A 12,779-nucleotide genomic window follows, 5' to 3' on the forward strand; every position below is an offset into this window, starting at 1 on the left:
AAAAAAGGCCAAAGTTAAGCTTTTATTTGTATTAATTAATTAGCTTTTTCATTTTAGATTTGACTGTGAAATACCCGTATGGTAATGAAAATGAAATGGCAAAAAGCCTTTTTAATTTAAATGTTATTTTTGTCACATATGACCTGTGCTCAAGTAAAAAATTTAATTGCAAATAAAATTATTTATTTATTTTTTATTCTGTCATAATATTTTCACACGTGTTTGGAAAAAAGGAGCGCAAATCTGCATTTGAATTTTCATTTTAGTGTTTTCATTTCAGTTTTATTTTTGGCAGGATTCACCTCCCATACATAACGATATAAAGGACAGCATGAGAGAGAGAGAGAGAGAGAGAATGAGAGATCACAATGTAACCAAAAAATATCAAGGGAATTTAAAAAAATGTTAAATAAGAGAGTTTAGGCGGGCAAGAACAGAAAAGAGTAAACAAAAGGTTTTGCTAATTATGTAACTATTAAATGTTTTTGACCGAGATATAAAACTGTTATAAATAATAAAACACTAATGGTACAATATGATTAAGGACTTTAAGATAAATAGCAATACTGATAATAAAAACTTAATAAACAAAAAGAAAAATCGTACACTCATAGTTGTTTGCCATTTTCCTTAAAACGTGTGACAGACATACATTTGGGCTAGTTTAGGATTCTGAAGGGAAGGTTTTAAACTGACTTTAGGCTGGATATTTTTATTGGACCTGGCAACCCTGATGGTGGAGCCGGTGGTGTACTTGTTGCTGTGGGCGGCGGGGCGGGCTCTGGCTCGGGGGGGCTGGCTCTGGGTGGAGGAAAGTGGAGGGCAGTGAGTGGTAGCCCCCCTGATCGGCACTCCGGGAGCTGAGGTGAGCTCAGGCAGGCATTTCCCTTCGTCTGCCCCATCCCTCCTCTCTGTCTTTACAACAGAAAAAAACCCACCATCGATTTCCCCCCGCGGAGAGCCACTATTATCGGGGGACGGTAAACACTCGGGTGGATGCGAGCATTATCTATCGGAGCGGTGATCTGATCAAGCGCGGACAGCCCGGTGGAAGAGAAGAAGCGACTAGGAAGGAAGGAGGGATGGTGGACAACTCCAGCAGCGGCAGCAAGGCGCAAATGGTGAGTCCGGAGAGCTGGAAAAGAGCCAGGTCTCCACGCTGTTAGGCTAGATAAAATAGATAAATAGATGGGTAGGTTAAGTAGCTAGATAGTGGCTTTAGTAGTGGTGGAAAATTCCTGAGTCTCCAGGGTTTATAAAGTTAAATAAAGGGAATTCACTTTAGCTAGGTGTGAACATGAAGCTGTTTTTTTTTAGTTCCACCCTAAATAACACTAAGTATCTAGGTTAATAATTAGACTAACATTAGCTAGCTAAGCTAACAGCTACATGCTGGAGCGTAGTAGGTTAGTTTAGCTTAGGTTTGCTAACCTAGCCATCTATTAACCATACAAAGTCGAACGACTGCTGTATCCTAGCTACGATTTTTTAAGGTGATCTAGCTCTGGTCTGTGTTTTTTTATCTGATTGTTTTATTGAGTTAATGAGTTAGCTGTTTGTCGTGTGAACGCGGATTTAACACCAATTAATATTTAAAGTTTATTTATCTATTTACCCATCGCTAAAAGTGTTTTTTTTCTTTATGTCGCTAAAATCCACACGGACACGTCATGAGTTCAGCAGGAGTTTTGAGCCCCCACCCCTATTATCCACAGCAGACCCTCTATAACCTCGATTCGGATTTACGTTACAGACTCGCAGATAAACAGGCAGGTTTAATATAAGTTTGTGAAAGTACTTTAAATGATCTTGTGTTACTGTAGGTTAGTTAGAGTATAGTCTGCTGTGCCTGGGCTGGCTGAGCTCAGTGTGAATGGTGGTCATTTAGGTTAGCTGGCTAATTGTTGATTTTGGAAGTGCGCCATTAGCTAGTTAGCTAAGGTTAGGTCAAGTACTTTTTGTAGAGTGAATCAGCGTTTTTAAACAGTAAGGGAAAATTATCACTTCTGCACTGGTTTAGATAGCTAGCTGTATTCCTCGAATGAAACGGGTTTGGCCGAAATGAATTATTTAGCTCAGTGTAAATAGACACGCTGTTTGGCCGGAAATCCGGTCATCTTTGCCAAGTAGCCACTGTTCGGGTCAAAGGACACCCGTGTATTTAGCTAACTCTCTGCTAGCAGCGGCAGAGCGCGTATTAGCTTTCAGAGGACGAGGCCTAGAGTTTCGCTCCAGCTAATTATATTCATTCATGAGATATTTTCAGCAGGTAATTTAGCTGTAGTTAGTTAAACGCTAAAGGAGGTCCTACTGGTCAAACTCTACAATTGACTCTTATTTATGTTTCATTTCCGAGAGTGAATGTTGGACTAACGTTAAACAAACGTTTAATAGACTCACTGGGCCGGTTTCAAATCCCCCTAAATAGGTCTGCCTTGATAACTATTTTTTCTGTCTATATGTTGTCCAACAGTTAAATGCAATAACTGACACTACTGTCATTTTAGGTCCATTTTATGCCACTGATGTTAATATACAAATATACAGCATAATAAAGAAAGCACACTCCTTAAAGAACATCTTTTTTGGACATATGAATTGGAGTATAGCTCATAAACAAATCAAACGTAGATAAAGTCACTGTAGTAAAAATACTGCCCCATCCATATTTATACACTTTCCTTGCTTAATATATTCTGTCAATATATTGTCCCACAATTAACTGCAATTACTGACATTATTGCCATTTAGGCCTATTTTATGCCACTAATGTTAATATAAAAATATAAAGCATAATTAAGAAATTAAACCCTTTGAAGAACAGCAAACTTATATTGTTGCAAATTATCAGACATAGGAATTGTAATATAGCAGATTTTAATAATCCTAAACAATTGAAACATGGATACCAAGTCACCATGGTAATATTGGCCCATTCACATTAATAAACATTAATGGCTAGTTTAAGGCCAGCAATATGATAAGTCAATTACATAATTATTGTGACAGGCCTACTCCTAAAGAGACTTTGCATGGACTTCTGATACAATGCTAAATACTAAGCAAACTTCTCAAAGTCAATTCAGACCTTTTTTGTCTTTTCAGCCCATCTTATCTCAGGACAGCGTCCTGGCAGGAGTCTTTTCTCAGGCAGCGCTTGGTGGTGCATCTGGTGTCAAGCTTGAAGCTGTTATGGAACAGCTCCAAAGGCAGCAGCAAGCAAAACTAGAGATGGAACGAAAAGAGAGACACATCAGGGAGGCCCACATCCTCTACGCCCAGCAGCTGGCAGCACAGCAAGCCATCATGGCTTCAGCAAGGGCCCAGGGTACTCCACTAGGCCCTGAATTCTTCGCAAAGAGCTCCCTCGAAAGAATGCCGAAGAGCATCCAAGGCCAGCCTCAGCCCAGCAGGGTTTCTACACAAAGCAGCGTGGACTCAGTACGCGAGGAAGACTATGAGGATGAGGCAGACCGAGGAAAAGGCTCAGCAGGGGAAGATGATGAAGACGATGAGATGATGGATGGAGAGGAAGGTAGTGAGGATGAAGAAAGTGAAGGGTTGGAGTTTCTAAGGAAACAGAGTCTCGCTCTCCAGCAGGCAGGTGTGGGGGTTCCTCCATATCCTTACCCTGTCTACGCTGCTTCTCCCTCGGCTGCCAAAAAGCGTGCCCGCTCACCCCCACCAAAGGTGAAAGATGAACCAGAAGACAGCCCCTCTCCTACTGAGCAGCACTCATTCAGCACACCGAACGGTCTGGGTGACTGGAGCTTCGATGAGTCAATCAAACAGGTTTGTTTTGTTTTTATTTCAACTAAAAATGCCACTACTGTTTTTTAGAAGTCAGGAGGAACTAACAAGGGAATTATGAGCCAACAGATATTCAGTGTTTTGCATACCTATCAATATTACATCTGTTTAGATAAGGTACTGCATTCAAAACTATACAAAATCTAAAGCACATTTATCAGTTACATCTATGCAAACTAGATTTAGTACCAAATATACATGCAAAACACTGGATGCTGTTAATGTCATATAAAATAGTCTAGCATCACAAACATTATTTTCTAGTGGGGATAAGTGAATACATTTTAGGTTTTTAAGTAGGCTTTTTAGAAGTATTAAACAGTTTAAAAAAAGTTTAACTACCGCACCCACCATATTTCTGGTTGTGGTATTGAATCTATGCTTCTGATTTCTTCCTTTTGCTGCCTCTTAATGGTGTTCTTCGCTTGATATTTTGTCCCTTGCTTGCATTTACACTCTTGACCTTCTGCTGCTGTGAGCAAAACCACGTGTAATGCTGCTGTTGTTTTTGTTTTGTTAGCGGGATCCTTTAAAGGCCTGATGTTGACCTGTTTTGTCCTTAAATATCTTCAAAGTGTGGCGTTCTGGCAGTCAGCCCAGCAGACTGGGAATTTCATTCTCCCTCTCTTTCATTCATACTCTCTTTTCTTCCTGAGTTCTCACTTTCCTCTGTTGTTCCTGGCTCGTTTTTTTTTTTTCTCTTTTCTTGGAACAGACACTTGGCAGCGTAATGCTGTCTTGGCTTCTGTCCAAAGAGGCATGCCGTCAGCGCTGCCAGACAGAAGGCAGAGGTGTTGTGGACACGTGCCTCCACCACAAGAGACCAGTCCTGTTCCTTTATTCTCCTTTATGTGGCTGTAGAAGTTGACCTAGATCCGGCAATATTTTAAGATCAAACGCAGAGCATTTAAATTATTTTTAGGGGTCAAAATGTTATTTGTACGTCCCTACAGCTGCTGTTGCCTGTAGACTACTGTTTTAGAAATGCAAGTAGAAACATTAGCACGTTGTGGGGCTCTAGTTTGCCCTAATCTTTTGTTCTTTTTCATTGTTATAGCTTTTGGAAAAATATTTGATGGCTTTTTCCTTATTTATTTTAAGGACCATTTCACATCTGTGACTGTTAAACTGTGTAAGCACTTTTTTCTCATACAGTGTCTTTTTAGCTAGATGCCATTCGACTGAACACATAGCCTTAAAAAACTATCATGGTGGGAAGTGAAGCTCCATGTCGATAGGCAGCTCTGATGTTTTCGTCATCCACAAGTCACTATATATTTAGAGGCTAATGGTGGGTGTGGACAAAAAGATTGCTTGTGTTCACCCTTAAATTTTGCCAGCTGAATGTGGGCTTCATTATAGCTGGAGTCAGTTTGACTGTAAGAGCGTCTATAGCTATGTTTAGACTAGCAATCATATACTAGAGCAGCATAAGCTTGTTTTTTTTTTTCCTTCACTCCTCTCCAGTCATGTCTACATCACAATCACAATTACTTTTTTGTTCAGTGAGTGTAAAAAATGGTTTGTTTCATGTGCTCATGGGTCATGAGAATGAAGTTTTAGAGCACAGCAGGACTCTGAGGCCATGTGTTATTAGGGAGGGCAGAAACTGAGTTAATGCTATATAGAAGTTTGACCTTGTGGCTTAGCTCTGACATGGGTGGAGGTAAATTTACTGTCGACAGCAAATTTTCTTGACTCTCTTTGTTTTCTTTCCTTTTTATCTTCTCTTACTTTGTGTGCTCTTTAGTATTTAATGATGCTGTGCAACAGTGTAACAGTATCAGATTGCAGTGAGTGTGTGTGTGTGTAAAGGGGAGGGGGTGGTTGGGAGAGGGAAGGGACTGGTTTGATGGCACCGACTACACAAAAGAGAACAGATGCCACAAATGGCATTTTCAAATGAGGGTGGGGGGTTGGCTTTTTGGAGCCTTTCACACTTCAATGGATAAGCCTCAGTCAATGAGTAAACACAGTCACGCACAGACACTGTGGCAGTGTTTACATATAATCTTAGCAAATAATGGAATTAATTGGCAGCGTTAGAGATAAAAAACAAGTTCAAGCCTGCTTTGCTCCATGGGGAGTGACCTACTGGTTTACTGGAGTCACATGCATGCGGCTCAAGGAGTCGCCTTTCGGATTTCATGAGATCATGCGTTTTGTTATTGTGTGACATTTTTAGTAGTTTAAGTACTTATTCAAGCATGAAAATAAGGCTAGGCTTTGGCGATAAAAAAAAAATCAACAAATCTGGATATAAATTAGAGAAATTGAGGTGAAAGCCTTAACAAAATTAAGTAAATTAAGTAAAAAATATCAGTATTTTCTGACACCAGAAACACAGCACGTGGTGTATATTTAAATAGTAAATATATAATTATATATCTATTTAATATAATATATATTTTAAATAAGAAACTTTACTATTCGGTTTAAGAAAAGAAAATAGTCAATTTCCTCAATCATCTGGACCCATCCACTTTGTTTTTTGTTTTTTTTTTCATTATTAATTCACACAGATTTTAACATTTGCAGCAGGTATTTTATTTGTTTAATGTGTATTAAATCTTGTGTAAAATATTTGAAAATATAGATGTATGCTAGATTGCCCAGCCCTATATAAATGAAGAAGGTTAAACATGCTTTGTGTAGTTTAAAACAAAAAGTACATAAGTATCTTTACAGAGAAGCTGTTGGCTTGCTGTCAGCACAGAAGCAATGCTGACTGATGTTTTTAAAAACTACCCGAGCAACTCCAAAGGCATAGTGCCTTTTTTGGTCAAACACAGACTGGTAGCAAGCTCTTTTTCAGTGACTGACACAATGCCTCTTTTGTGGTCCCCTAGCATGCTAATCTAGTATGATTAATGGTGGTTTAATCAGGTTCATTGGACACTGGACAGCACGTGTGCTGAATTATAGCCAGCCAGGGTCAGCTAGAGCTGTGTTAGCACAATGAGGATGTTGCCATTTTCTGTTGGGATTGTGTGAAATCCTCCTTTATGACAGTCATGGTCATTTATTCTGTGATCATTGAGGCTGGTTATCCTGTTGAATGGATATGTCAATACAATAACTGTACATGGCCGGGCCTGTTAGACGGATGTGCTTGTGCTTTTGCTGGGTTTAATAGAGGCTGTTACTGTGAGAGGAAGGATTGTGTACCGACAGACAAAAGGTCTTTTCAACACATTATTTTCACACTGTTAAAGACTGGGTGAATGGACGGAGCATTTCATGTCCTTCCTTTGCTCGCAGAATGATCTTGTTTGTCGAACACTGTTGCATTATTTAACCGTCACCATGACAACGCATCAAACTTGTGCCGGCAGTGTAAGCCAGCTGGTAGCAATCAGTTTCTATTACCTTATATCAGGGTTTACTGTCGCAGTGGAATGAATGATTTGCCCCATAAATTATCTATCAGTGCACAGCCAGACAGCTTCAGCCTGTACATGTTGTCCAGGGAGTATGCATGCATGATTTTCTTTATTTAGCTCTGCAGTTATTTTCACCCTTTTTTTCTCTCACAATAAATAGACTATAACTGCACTAGTTTTATCGCCATCAGCTTGTGTTTGGTGGTCCAGCTTGATGGAAAGGTAGCACTGGACATTACTGTTGGACAACTCTCCAGGGTCCTATAATGTTGTGATTGCTGTCGTCAGTGTAAAATGCAGCCATCTGTGAGGAAGATCATAGCTCATTCAGTTCTAGTCTGTGCCACGGCTTTTGTTTGTTAGTAAAGTGTAAATCAGATGCACAGTGGCTCCAAATATCTCCACTGGAAGTAGTGCAATGAGTCATTCTCGTTCTGTACATTTTCAGAAGGGTATTGTGAACTTTGTTGTTGGGGTTAATGTTAAAGATGAGGTCGGAGGCATTTGATAGTAAAAATCTTTAAAGGCTTGGAGTGAGTATGTGAGGTATGGGAGGGGTTTGGTCTGTGTGTATGTGGGTGCATGTGTGTGTGCGTGCATGTGTCTCGATTGACCAGCCCCACCCAAAGGAAACATTCCAAGTGGAATTAAGAGTTCCGTCTCTTGAAATGGTGAGAATTCCCATGGGCAAAGAATGGAGGGAGTGGCCGTGCTGCAGTCGTCCTGTGATTTGTGACCTTTTCTAGTCAATTTGACTGCACGTAACAGAAGTAGTAACGGAGGGGGGTGGTAATCGAGCAGAAAGGTAGATGGGGAGAAGAAGGAGGGGCTGCTTTTTTATTTCCCTGTCCATTTCCTTTACCTCTCGGCAAGCCTTGAATGTCTGCCTCCCCCCTAAAACCCCTTACCTTCAAGGCCTGTCCTGACCTGCCTCACTAGTTTTCTTTGAAAGGTTTGTTTAAGATCCTCTCATCTGCAGAATAGCTAAATTTAAGTAAGTAACACAGAGCTGTGATTCTGAGCTCCACGGAGCTGTGTTGCACTAGTATGTACATACCTACTGTGTTTGATTATAAATTAAAACAGCAGGAAAGATTTCAGTTGAGCATTTTGTTAATGTCCTTTTGCAAACAAATGATTTAACATCCTGTAAATTCTCAAGCTTCCATTATATATTATAAGTGTTAGCTTGGGAAAATCACACCCTAATGATGGTGCTGTCCTGTGTGGGCTGAAACATTCACACCTGTGTCCTTTTCTCTGAAAGACAATCTGTTTTGTAATGTAGCGCCCAGTCTATAGTCAGCCACTGGATATGACCCTTGCCTCAGGCCCTGCTAAAGCTTCTAGACAAGCAGCTACAGGCTCCTCGTGGCTCTTTGTTTCTGTTGTGCCTGTTCTCCTCCAGACTAGTTTCTAGTTTGTTTAATGTGAAGCTCACCACTGTTGCTACACTTGCTAAACATGTTTGATTCATCATTCAGCATTGTCTGTGCGATGTCCTCTATATGCTCATACTTTATACGCATATTTTATTTTCCTACTGTTTAAGTCTGTGTGGATTCAACATTCTAAAGTGGCTGCATGTAAGATTTTAATTGACTGTATCAACTTAAGCGACTGTGTTCAAATTGCATGTGATGGCGCACAGCCAGCTAGGCACGCAGTCTCCAATAAAGCAGAGATCGTTTACATGAAACCCCCGCCCTCTCCTGGCTCCCAAGCACAGCAAGGAGCTGAATAAATGATTATCTGACTTTCAGCATGGCACCGCAGGACCAATTATTTGATTTGGATTAAAATTACAGAGGCCCCCTGCAGTGGCTTTTAAGTTGATTTCATTGATATGGCTCATGAAGCAGCTGCGCCACTGTAAGAACTCTCATCTCCATCTGGAGCAAATGCTCATTCTAATCCGAAAAAAGGGACAGATTTCTTTAGTGAATGTTACGGATATTAAGGTACTTTAAAAGGGAAAATGGCTTAAACCTTTTTAATCATTAGATCCTTGTCTTATAGCCTTAATAAACAGATGTTGGAATCGTGTGTATATATATATATGTACACACACACCAGTCAATGACATGGTGGTATTCATAGTGCATGCTATATATCCAGAGTTTATTAGAGTGAAATAAATTATTTTAAACAAGTATAATCTGCTAGATATACAGTAGAATCAGACTCCACTCAAAGCTGAGCTCCTCCCCTTTCAAATGTTTAGCATAGATGCTGGCTTTGCTTTGCATGCAGTATATACCTTTGAGGCGTTAGCATTGTGTCATCTGCAGGCCCTTTATTTCCTCTAAATGCAAATACTGGTCATCCATTTCAGCCCACTGTAATGTTTGTACTGACAGCCAGGCAAATCTGTTTGATTTTCAGACTTGGTTTCTCCTTTGTTCGGTAGAAATCCCAACTATGTGTTTGTTTCTCTGCAGATGAGGTCAAATCTTTTGACGTATTTGTTCTTATTGTGCTGGTGTCTTTCTCACCAGACCACATGGTGATTTTCTTTTTGTTGAATAACACACAGAAAGAATGTGTGTTCACACTTGTAACATAAGACGTTTGCCTCATCTTCCAGAGTAATTATTTGGTATGGGCAGTTAGGCTATGCGAGTTTCTATTGAATTGATATGGGGGAGGGGAGCTTCATTTCCTCCTGCTAACCCAGATGGTCATCTGGTTCCTCCTCTGGGCTAATTTGCTCACTCATCAGTCAGTCTTCTGTAATATGATTAGTAAGGCTAAAGCCTGACCAGTAAGCCTGATAACAGCTTAAACAGTTTATAAATGTCTTGACTGTTCTACAACGTGTGTCTGTGTGAGTGAGAGGAATAGTACAGCCAATACTAAAGTTAGTGTATTGACAGCACTGCCGTGTGTGTGTGTGCGTGCGTGCATACAGACGTCTCTCACTCACACACATCACAATACCACACAGTGTGTCAGCCCTCCACAGTTGGTCCCCTGCCGAGTGTGCTCTCCTCTGGGCCCAGCTGGTGTGTGTTAGCTGTAAACTCTGAAGATCCTGCTCTCTCCCCAGCTGTGATTCACTTAGCATATTAAAGAGGGGGATGGAGGGGAACTCCTGTAAAAGTGCTTTATTACCTCTCTGCCGCGTCCTTTCTAACTCTGCTCAGATGAGCTCTGGGGCGCACAGGCTGGATTGCCCGTAATCATGCAAAGAGTATGTGCACCGAGGGACTCTTAGACTTTTATAAGTGCATTATAAACCCAGCTGAGGACGCCAGTGATGTAAAACACTCAAAGAAAGTGGTCTTGAAGACGCCAATCAAAGTGCCTGAAAACCCACAAAATGTCTTAATATCATTTGATACCCATATAAGAAAAGCCAATATGGCCTTCCAAATAGTGTCCAGCTTCATGCTGAGTAGACAAGAGTCTCTGTGCCAAAACCCCCGAATGACGAAGTAATGCCCTGCAAAATCAGAATGACCTAAGATGCACATTAAAGATATCTCAAAATGTTGAATAATGTCTGGGGGATAAAATACTACATTCATTAAAAGGCATCTGTTTGCCAAAGTGTTGGAATCGCCAGTAGGCTTGATCAGGAAATGCATAAAACTGCAGGAATCCAGCCCTGCAGGACCGGAACTACTAACCTCTCTGAGTTATATGGTAAAGCCATCAGTGCCATTCTGTTTGAGAGTCCTCTCTCTCTCTAATGAGACAGGTTTTTCCCCTCCAACCAAGCCAACTAAAGGTTAATTTAAAACAAACCTCAATGTTACAAGTCCGTGCTGTGAAAGAACTTAAAGAGGAGATGTCAATTTATTCACTTAAACAGTTTTGTGTATTTTGGTTATGAGGGGACTAAATTCTTCTGAAATCAAGTATTTTTTTTTAGCTTGCATTTGTATTTTGGTAAAAAGCTAATTTCCCCTGTCAAGGTTGAGTTTTAATACTAAATGGACCAACTCAGTGCCTAATGAGGGTTTTAATTTGTATACTAGCTTCATGGTTGAGTGACTTGAGATCTTTTTCTTGTATTACAAATTATGACCAAACTGACTTTATTCAGAGTAGACACATAACGAAATTAGACTTACATAGTGTCTCGCACGTCATTAACCATGTACCATTTTTTTACCATAACCCTTTAACAGGCTCTTTGCCTGCCAGCAAGCCAAAAGAAAGTCAAATTTCTTTAACAGAAGTCACTGTAGTTATTGAATAAGATGCCTTAAGGCTGGTCTTATACTTCTGCACTGAGTCAACACAGCTTACGATATTGCTTGCGCAAGTGGTCTATGCTGTTGTGTATGTTTATACCTACGTTTGCATGTTGAATTTATAGGCAGGAACATGGGGCTCATCGGACCAATTACAGCTGCCACTGTCTGCGTCATGTATTTCCTTTAGTAAGGAGGTGGACATCAGGCTACCCTGTAGGTTATAGCGTAGGATGCACAGCTTCAGGAAGGAATCTTGTAGTCTGTGGTGTAGATTTGAAGCAGATGCATAAATTGGTCTTTAGTATGCAAAACACCTGAGATTGAGAAGAAAGAAGAAAAATCATTGTGCTGCTGTATGGACCTTTTAATAGGGAGAATAGCTTTTGTATTGCTACTTCTCTTCTCTTGTATTGCTACTTCTCTGGGCTTAGCTCTGATAACTGCACTAAGTATCTTTAGAGAAGAGGGAGAGATGAAGTTTGCGAGTGCTGCGTAACGTTGTATAACCACGAGTCTGTAAACTATTTGTTAAATTCTGCAAGGTCTCTACCACCTTACTGCACTTTTGATCATAGCTCTGCATCTCGCAGCTCTTCCAGAAAAGCATTTATTTTGTAATTAAGGTGGTGACTTATTATCCTACAGTTCGGATAGCTTTCTTTTTCTCTGTCTGTATGGTTCTAAAGCTGAGTGTTCTTCCCCCCACAGAATGGGAATGCAAGTTGGAATGAAGAAAGTGATGGAGGGAGAGCAAGGGGGGAGGCCTCCAGAGACTTTGCCAAGGTAAACATTAAGATCCAAAAGTCATGGCTGTTAAGTTGTTATGGTCATATCTGTGACACACTGACACAGTTTCAGGGTGTTGCCTGAAGGGCCTATGCTGCTTAGAAAGTTGCTGATCTGTTGTAACGATATGATAAATGGTAAGAAGCTGAAAAATGGTATAAAAAGCAATTCTATGTTTTATTTTCACACCTGTAGAGGATTATTTTAAATTGTTAAAAGTGGGATTTGAAAAGTGCTGCTGTGAAGAAGTTTGGGTGAGATACATTAAAAAATAATATTTTGCTGATTTTGTTTTGCAGCTTTATGAACTGGACAACGACCCTAACAGGAAGGAGTTTCTAGATGACCTTTTCCTTTTCATGCAGAAAAGAGGTAAGAGATTTTTTTTATTGTTGTTTTTTTTTTCTTTGCACAAGGGTAGATTATTCAAAGTATAACTAAACCATCTGTAATTTGTATTTCGCACAAATATTCTGAGATGTCTCAGTATAAACACTTGTAGCCTATAAACATTGAATAGAATAGACTTAAGATTTGTTTTGTATCCAGATAGAATCTTGTTAAACTTTCCAGGCTCTGTTTACACTTGTTATGA

At 40.1% G+C, this 12,779-nt stretch overlaps 1 protein-coding gene across 2 annotated transcripts in view; it reads left to right on the plus strand.

Moving 5' to 3' along the window:
* Positions 1-813: 813 nt before the first annotated feature.
* arid3b (AT rich interactive domain 3B (BRIGHT-like)) overlaps positions 814-12,779 on the plus strand; it is a 28,192-nt gene continuing 16,226 nt past the window's right edge. Inside the window, exons 1-4 of one of the 2 annotated variants that reach the window (XM_007246595.4) lie at positions 816-1,121; positions 3,106-3,792; positions 12,107-12,181; positions 12,484-12,556. In XM_007246595.4, the coding sequence (XP_007246657.2) occupies positions 1,083-1,121; positions 3,106-3,792; positions 12,107-12,181; positions 12,484-12,556 (874 nt within the window). In that variant the 5' untranslated portion in view covers positions 816-1,082. Of the gene's footprint in view, positions 1,122-3,105; positions 3,793-12,106; positions 12,182-12,483; positions 12,557-12,779 lie in introns of both variants that reach the window. The other variant, XM_022672275.2, reaches the window with a different exon arrangement.

The sequence above is a fragment of the Astyanax mexicanus genome, chromosome 2 (genome assembly GCF_023375975.1).
Source record: "Astyanax mexicanus isolate ESR-SI-001 chromosome 2, AstMex3_surface, whole genome shotgun sequence".
Lineage (NCBI taxonomy): Eukaryota > Metazoa > Chordata > Actinopteri > Characiformes > Acestrorhamphidae > Astyanax > Astyanax mexicanus.